Here is a 9341-nt window from a genome sequence, read left to right on the forward strand (position 1 = left end):
GAATTTAAGCAAATAGAATGCAAGAAAAATGAAGTTGTCAGTGTGTATTTTCCCTAAGTATTAAAAAAAGCAGAAAGAAGAATTCAAGCGTGTTTTTTCCAATTGTTAATTTCAATGCTTAATGCAATTATTGCTTGCATACCTATATTGGTATAGTGCCTGCTTAACAAAAAGGAGAACAGCAGCCCTGATGTTCAGCTGCATTGAGTTGGAGCTGGTGAGAATTCTTTTTAACTCTTCAGAGGGGAACTCTGACGGTTGATTGTGAAGATTTTCTTTGTGTGTTTTAGACTCTAATTATTCTCAAAGGCAAGGAATACTTCTTGATTTGTGTTTTGTGCAAGGTCTGACAAATAGCTATGGGGTTGTTTAAGATCTTTGGAGAGTTGAAAGGAGTATTGCCTTTTAAGCTGTCTGCATTTTGAATGAGGTATCCTTCTCACAAACTGTGTAAATGAAAGCAGCTCTCACTGGTTTCCATGCATGCTGTGTTGCTGCATGTTGTATTTTGCACTTGGAGAGTTCGAACATGCTTTCTTCAAAGCACACCTCTGCCTTGGTATGGTTTTCAGACTCCTGTAACCAAGTGTCTCACCCCTGTGTCCAGCTGGACGATGCTAGAAGCCACAGAGAAGGATGAGCAATCAACAACCTTAGGATGGATTGTTGCTATTCAGTAACAGCTTGCTGAAGGGAGGGAATGTTAAGAGTTTTCAAATGCCTGAATTTGAGACAATGTCCATTAATGTAGATCATGTGAGATAGGGTCTTTTCATCCAGGAACCATTTTTTTTCTGTGAAGTGATGCATTTTAGAAAAGCAATTTAGCATATGTGTGTCTAATATTGACAAAAAATTGCATGTAACTAAAAAAGCCAACCTTGCACATGGTAAAAGAAAATGAATTAATTCTGTCATTGAAGGAAAACATGGATGTAAAGTTCATTTGTATGCTTCTTGCATTTATTATTTTCTTATTTGTATTAATGGAAGATACATTGAGTTTGTATGCATTGGGACTTGATGGAGGTTCACAAAAGCAGAAATATATCATCTGTGCTGCCACGGATGGCTGAAGGTTTTACCTGATAACAAATTAGGATTCAGTGGCTCACAAACTCCTGAGAGTGCTGATTGTCTCAGTCCATATTATGAGCATTCTTTCATAATTGCAGTAGTTAATTGCTAGGTTTTTAGGCAATCCTAAGTTTAAAAAAAAGTAAATGGCTGAAAAATAATGCGCTTGTTCAAAAATGTAATTTTTCTAGCACTATTGTGACATATTAATGAGTCTGTGAGGAAAATATGCTGTTAATATCCATGCTGCTTTGGAAAATGTAAGAAGTGGCAGAGGGAGAAGTGCAAGAAAATACAGAACTAAGTACTAGCATGGGACCCCAATCCCATCTGGAAACGCCTATGTTCAGGCTTTTGTAACCCCACTTGTTCTGTGCCAGATGTGGATTTTAGTTGTGAAACGGCTTGTAAGGGGCCCTTTGTTATCCATGTTTCTTCCATTTTGTATTAATGTCTTGTATGTTTAATGAGGCAGGTTACTATTTTTATGCATTTTATATTTGTTGCTGAAATATTGTCTAGCCAGACTATTTGTACTTTTTTTTTTCCCCCTCTTAGAAGTAATGTAAAATGTTCTGTACAGAACAGTGGTAGCCCTGAACTATCTTCTCAGTGCAGCTTAATGCATATTTTCCTTTCTTGAACTATATGAATATTTCAGTTGATCTCATATCAATGTGGTAGTGAAGATGGTGAAAGAGCATTCACTTTGCCAGTTAATGACACTTGAAAAACTATGCAGTATCGCTTGTGTACTTTATTTTGCACTTCCTTATTTCTTTTAATAGATTTTGCAAGAAGGTCCAGAGCAGCCTGAAGCTTTTAGTGAAATGGAGCAATTTGATGAAATTGAAGCAGTTGGAAAATCGCTGTTGGACAGACTAACGGTGCCTGTAGTTTATCCCGATGGGTACGCAAAATACTTTTCTAATGCCTTCTGAATATGCTTTTGGTAAAGATTCATAGTAGCCTCATATGTAGAAGAATCCTGAATGCTTATTGCTGAAATGGAAAAGGCAGAGCACTAATACTCATTAGAAATTCTTTCCCATCTTTTCACAGAAAACTGGCAGGTCTAATTTCAAACCTTCCAAAGACAACATGTTCACTTTTTCTAAGTAGTGACTTTTTCACCCTCAGTAATTATTATATTTATGCAGTCTTTACACCAGTAACGTATGTAGAAGTAACAGAAGAATTACCAGTCCCAATCTCTTCTCCCTGAAAAAAAGATACCAGATTAGAATCCTAGTATTTTTTAAAATTTACAATTCTATCTGAATTAAGTCAGTGTATTTAAATAAATTTCTATTTTATTTACTCAGGAAAACAACAACAACAAAACCAACCAGCCAAAAAAAAAACAAAGCCAAACAAGGGAGCACTTCCCTCATGAGCTATTCATACTAATGTAAAATTGGTGGTGGTCTTGAGCTACAAATCAAATTTGAAATCTTAACCATAATAAAACTCAGTTTGCTGTCCAGTAAATTCACTTATCCATTGTGATGCTGAGCTTGTAGTTAATTTTTTCTACCTGAGTATAACCAAGCCTTGGAACTAGTCTCTGGGTGTGTACGATCTTGTGAGATTATGAATAAGACGTGAAATCAATGTTTTGAATTAGAGCCTGAAACTTTGAGATAGTATCAGGCAACTGCATTATGAGTTACCTGAAGTTGATCTCAAAAATACCACTAAAAGAAGCTGGTCATGAAAATTCATTTCCTGTCATCTTATTTGCAAAATACCATGCTCCCTGTGCAGCGTAGTTTCCTTTAGTAAGGATTGCTACCCATGAAGATGACCCCAGGCCTGAACTAGTAGTGATTTTTACTGCCCTTTCAGTAGTGTATTTGAAAATAGTGGGGGATTTTATAGCTGGAGGGGTGGGGGTGGACCACAAACAACCAATAAGTGTGTTATGTTTGTTGAAGTAATTTGATATAACTGTTGTATAGCAGATTTTAGTGACCTGGTAAAGTAGCGCCTGCTGTTTATTCTTAAAATGGATGTAATTTGCAGATAAACTATTAAAGTAAAAAGAAATATTAGAATTTGGAAAAGCTCCCCATGGAAGAAGATGCTTGTCACACTTTAAGGTTTGAGTCTAATATAGTTCTTCTACAGCTACTGGTATATATACACCTGTATTTTAGACTAACTGACTGAATCCTGACATTTCAGCAGAGTTCTACGTGTCCCCCTTCTCAAAAGTGGGATCGTAGCTGTCCTACATCCCAGGGTACCCTGTTCATCGTCCCTAGGCATTCTGGTTTGAAGCAGTTACCAAATAATTTGCAGAGAGTTCTCTCATTAGTAGAAAGGTTCTAAGAAATGTAGGAACACACAAAATGTGATAAAATGCTTGGAGGCATCTTCATCAGCCTCTTCACCACTTTAGACTTACATTAAGTATCTCCTTGGTCTGCTCTTGGCTTCTGACCTGTGTCAGGAAAACCATCTGCTGGTGCTGTGATCCTGTGCTCAGCTGTGCAGTTAGTGGCCTTGGGAGTTCCCCAATCAAACCAGTCTGCTCCTGCGGGAAATCACTTCTGACTACTTACGCCTGTCCTCTGACTCTGTCTGAAGTCTTTTGTCCTACTGCCATTTCCAAAGTCTTCAGTGTCTGTGCTTTTTAATTAGACTTGATACCTGCTTTTCTTCTGAAACGTGTATTCTGTTCAAATCCTCCTTTTCCTGACAGCTTGGTTATTGGTTTCCCTAACATATCAACCGTTCTTATATTTGAATGAGAGAAACACATGCAGCCCTGCGTTCTTTTCAGTTTGAGATGACATAATGTGACAGCATGTGACTGACTTCACATACACAGATTCTTTCATTAATGCAGAACTTGTATAGCCTCAGAATTCAGATTTCCTGGATTGTCACAGTACCTGAAACAGCCAGACTGACTTGGGGATAGCCAGAGAACAGCTGTAAGAAGTAGCGTTAGGAAGTGTCTAGTTGCACTTACAAAACAGAGCTCTGCTGTTGAGGAAACCTTTTGCATATGAAAAGGTCATTCAGTATTTGTAATGACTTCACCAAGGTCTGTTGTCAGGTCTCATCACTGAGTCTCCAAAGCCTTTTAAAGGTGGCTTTTAAAGAGGAAAACGTGCCTATTTTTTGTTACTGTCTTTGTGTTTCCTAGTGCCATTCACATGTATATTCATACACTGTCTTACTTTTCACTGATAACTCCTTGTGGGTTTTTTTCTTGTAGGTCTGAGCAGTACTTTGGGAGCCCAAGTGATATGGCTTCTGCAGCAGAACACATTAGAGAGAAGATGAAGCTAGTTAGCCTGAAAAAGCAGCAGCTGAGACAACCAGAAGCCACTACCCCAGAGAGCTAATACTGACCCTTGTCTATGAATTCATAATAGGACTTCAGTTTGTAATCCAGCATGTTGTTTGCATATTACAGATTTTGGCATAATATATTAAAACGCATTTCACAGCCGTTATAAATCTCATCTTTTTTTCAAAGTAAATGTTCTCAGCATATTAACATTGTACATCTGTCAAGCCATAATTATTTAACATGCTATGAAACCATAGATTCCAAGTATCTTATGAAAAAGAACTGTAAACTTTGCACTGAAATTTGCTGTAAAGCTTTACCTGACCTGTCAGCTGCTTCTTGGTTAAACAGCTGATGCAAGCTTTGAATGGTGCTAATAAAAGTGTTAGGAGTTCCGTATTATGAAATTGTAGCTCTTTGCTTCTCCCTATGCCCAGGTGATGTAGTAATTTTAGACTGTAGGTAAAGTTCCTGCAGTGTAGGCAGTGGTGACCTTATAATTTTAATTTGAAATACTTAAAAAAAATAAACCATTTTTATTGTGCCAGTATGCAACCTACCCATCAAATCTTTGATATATCAAATTCATTAAACAGATGTTTTCCTATTTGTATTGATAATGTATTAAAAGCTGTTTGTGCTTAATAAAAAATCATCTTTTAAAAATCTAATATGAGTTTGTTCTGGTCTGTATTCCCAAATGTCATCTATGTTATATTTTTGTTATAAATGGTAGTAAAAATCATTGTTCCCCTGATATATTTACAAAATCTGTAGAATTTTTCTTATGAAATACTTTTTAACACACTGTAGCTATAAGGGGAACTGCTCTTGAACTATTATTAATAAGAGTGAGAGTCTGTTATTTTTCTTACTTTCTGATAGCAGTAAGTACACAAAGGATGCTATGTACATTGAGTCAGTGTTGTTATAGTTTTGTTCCCATGTAAGTCTGATACATATCTCTTGTGCTTTTTTCTCTATGTCTTGTGTCCCTTTGAATGGAGAATCTTGAATAATATGAATATCCCTGGTAGTACCTTTGAGGTTAAAGATTTTCATCTAATGAAAAATTATTAACATGAAGTTCATAAACAACTACGAGACTAGTAATAAAATTAAATTTATTAAGAGAAGGGAATTGGATTGAAACAGAATCAGCTGTGTGCGTAATGTGATTAATGTCAGGATTTAATCTGGGTAAATTCAATATTGCATTTACTGGAAGATGGTGTGGTATTCTAACCATTTTAGAATACTGTGTGTGAAACAAACGACTGTAGGTCTAAATACCTTCTGTTCCTAAATTATATTTTGCTCACAGTGAAGATAATGCTTTTTTCCTGCAGGCATTGTTATTACTCTTCAGGTTTTCTTGATGGATCTGTCATTCAAATTATGTTTATTAGTCCCAGTTTTTCCACATTTTCTCCAGAGGAAAGTTACATGTCAAATAAAGCAATTTCTCTCTAAGAAATAATAATTCAAAATTAATGGTTTCTCTTTAAGTTCAGTGATAAAGGTTTGTTGTTGGTTTTGTTACTTGTTTTGTTTATCTTTTTCCCCCTCTGGGTATTTTGGCAGAGGAAATCCAAATATTTTTTATGCATTTGATGCCATGGTACAATATTACATTAATACTAGTTTAAAACCAACTGAAGTTTCACAGACCTTATTTATAAAGAGGCTTTTTCAGTATTATCTAAAATTTAACGTAGTCGTTCAATTCCATTTGAAAAAGCTGCCATTACTATGGGTAATATTTAGATGAGATAGATTTATTTAAAAAGAACCCAAACATGAAAAAAATCTAAATATATTTAATACAAAATGCAAACACAAAAGTAAATTAGGATTATAATAAATAAGCACTACATCTCCAATTGTGCAGCATTTGTCTGTAAATTGAATCTACTTGCAGTAAATAATGGTCTGCAGTATAAAATCTCATTAAAATATTAGTTTACAGTAGGCACGTGTTACAAACACTGAGATTATTTGCGGGTTTTTATTTTTTATTCTATGTTTCTGTTTAGGGGTCCAATAATGTAAGCAGAACTGGAGCAGGATCAGAAGCTCTTAACTCCTCCATGTGACTGTGGTGAGCACAACGTGGAACTGATGACAATTCAGCCTAATAACCCCAACGTTAATTTTGGCTCCGTGTATGAAGTCAGATCTTGAGGCTGTTATCTGTTTTCTTTATCTGGCCTCCAGCATTCCTTGAGGCTGGTGGATTCTGACTTTAACCTTATTGTCTCTAGCAGAGTCTCCAATATAAGCCCTTGGGCTATGCTAGCTTTTGCTGCCTCTCTATCCCTGCACCCTTCCCCTTCTTCTCTGGAATTCCTTGCCTTTAGGGAAATCAAATGCCTGGTGAGGAGCTATTTACCAGCGCTTTGCAATTTGCTCATTTTCTATGTATCAGGAATGATGGCAGTAGTTTTCCAGGTCGTTGTAGCATGAGTCTGCCAAATAATTCTGAACCCTTCCTATGAACTCTTGAGATTTCCTGCCTTACTGAAAAATGGAATAAACACTATCTATTAAGGATACTGTTCCATGTAACTGAGAGTTTGTTGTGCTGGTCTTAGTCGGTCTAGCATCTATAGTTATAGTTGCTACTGAATGTTTAGAAATGTGCAATACTTTATAGCACACAAAGTCAGTAAGATACATAGAGACATGCTAAAAGGCAAAACCATGCTCAAGTAATCTGTTGTTACTTCTCTGTGCAGGTACTATTGCAAGCAGTAGTGGGGGCTCTACCTGTGGCTTTTGCTCTGTACTTTTTAGTAGCAAAAATGATTCAAACACAGGAGTTCCAAAAGATGCAAATATGTGGGTGCTTGTTTTGGTGTTTTTGGGGGTTTTTTTTGTTTGTTTGTTTGTGGTTTTTTTTAAGATAAATCAGCTGTAGTAAGGGATACAGCGCTACATGTAAGATGGGGAGATGCCAAAAGAATAGGGAAGGATTGATTATAAGGAGTGTAGTTATTATATGCCTAAGTATATTACGACTAATGACTTGGAAGTGATGGAGTCAACTGTGTTCCATGGTAATGAAATCAAGAACAAAAATTTCTAAGTTCCTGTTAGCCAAGTTTGGATGTATTTGAAATGTTTCAAAATGTGCTAAGTATTTTGGTTACTCTTTCTGATAATGTAATCCTGAGTGGGTTTTGTGACAGTGAACAGTAACCAGCATTGGGAAGGTGATCAACTCAGTAGGTGTCTCAGTTTTCAGTAGGGCATCAGTTGGTAGACTGGTAGTCATGAAATGCTTGTATCTATAAGCTCTTCCAATTGTGAAAGGTGTTTGAGCATTTGTATTAGTTTCCATAAAAATGTTTGATTGTGTTTACCGCTTAATACTTTGTATTGTGATTGGTAGGGCTGATGAGGTTAACTTTTTCTTGGAAAAAGCAGGTTTTAAACCATGGAGACTTGTATAGCTTGTGTGACTGATTTAGCATTCAGTTACTTAGAGGTACAGCAGTGGATGGAGAAGGGTTGAGTGTGCGGTGGGATTGTGCAGCACTTCTTACACCACCGTGGCAGCCTAAGAATATCCTTGCCAGCTGACAGATATGGGGGATATTTTTCCATCCCAGTTAAAAAAAAGTAGGTCATGATCATTAGGAGAGGTTGTGATGGGCTTCCAGCAACAGCAGTAATGTGTGATGACCTCCATTTTCACGAAGTCATTCTACAGGATAATTTTAATCTGTATAATATTATTAGGAGGGAGAAAAAAGGGAAGCTTTTGAAGCTACAGATGAAATTCTGTGGTGGAACATTATGTAAGCTCCAGAGGTAAAAATGCTGAGAAATGGGGATGAAAGTAAAGATTTGGGGATTCCTAACTTCTGGAATCTATCCCTCATATCTCTCTGGACTCTTGAAACAATAAAAGGAGAGTCAGCATGGTAAAAATGCTTAGTTATGTTAGACTTCTGTTCTAGTTTAAAAGAAATAATCGGAAGGTTGTTCTAAGCACACACAATATCAATCCATGCATATGTAATATCTGCAAAAGCTCCTGAATGTGAACTGCAGGGCAAAAAAAAGGAGTTAAGTTGTTAAGCACTTTTTTATAGTTCTACAATTTTAAATATATGCTTTGCATATTAACAAGCCTTTTAGCTGTTCCACAAGCAGCTAGCCATTGATTACTGTCAGACACCACTGATGCAAGCTCCTATCAGGAAACCTCTAACACACTTTGGCTTTGTATGTAAAGGGAGGAATGTTATATGCTATGAAAATATCCCTAGTTTCTAATACTCAGTATGTAATAGTTTCTCTTTGAGAAGATTAATTTAACCACAACTTATCCATCAAACTTCGATTGCAAACCATGCCACTGGCTGCATATGACCCAAACGACCTATATGATGGCTTTGTGCAGCCAGGTAAGAGGTGATTTCTACTTATGGCTGTGTACATACACTTAGCTTTTCTGAGGAGCCTGACATTACATATCCCAGTCTTGTTCTGTCAACTCTGCTACAATACTGCCACTGTCAGAAGGCAACACATATGTTAAGTAGGTTAGAAAATAATGAAAAGTGGGTCTCATTGTAGCCATGGGTCCCAGAACACACACAGCAAGATGCTAGGGTGGTTCTGTGTAGATATGTGTCGCACGTAGAATAAGGTGATGATGGGTCAAGGTGGAAGAGCCATGAGACTTCTATGAAGTCCTAAGAATCACTGTCTGTGTTTGAATGGATATAAATGTTCCCCATATGTTGTGCTTGTAGGTTGGGCCTTAAAAAACATTATTGGGCTCTTTCCTAGATCTTACGCCAAAAATAAATTCCCATCATCTATAAGTTACAGAAATAAAACGGAGAGTGGAGCTTATCTTAGCTGTAAGAACTGCCTCTCAGAGGAACTGATGGAAGACCTGTTACTTGAGGTATTTTCTGTCAGAACAAGACATGAACAAATA

General features: G+C 36.8%; 1 protein-coding gene across 1 annotated transcript in view; it reads left to right on the plus strand.

The window, feature by feature from the left end:
• Nucleotides 1–4436, plus strand: part of SESTD1 (SEC14 and spectrin domain containing 1) — a gene marked incomplete at its 3' end in the record, with an annotated part of 47067 nt that extends 42631 nt beyond the window's left edge. Inside the window, exons 16-17 of the mRNA XM_080347191.1 lie at nt 1866–1987; nt 4307–4436. Of these exons, the coding sequence (XP_080203317.1) occupies nt 1866–1987; nt 4307–4436 (252 nt within the window). The remainder of the gene's footprint in view (nt 1–1865; nt 1988–4306) is intronic.
• Nucleotides 4437–9341: the final 4905 nt, after the last annotated feature.

This window comes from Nesoenas mayeri (genome assembly GCF_963082525.1).
Source record: "Nesoenas mayeri genome assembly, chromosome: 6".
Taxonomy (NCBI): Eukaryota; Metazoa; Chordata; class Aves; order Columbiformes; family Columbidae; genus Nesoenas; species Nesoenas mayeri.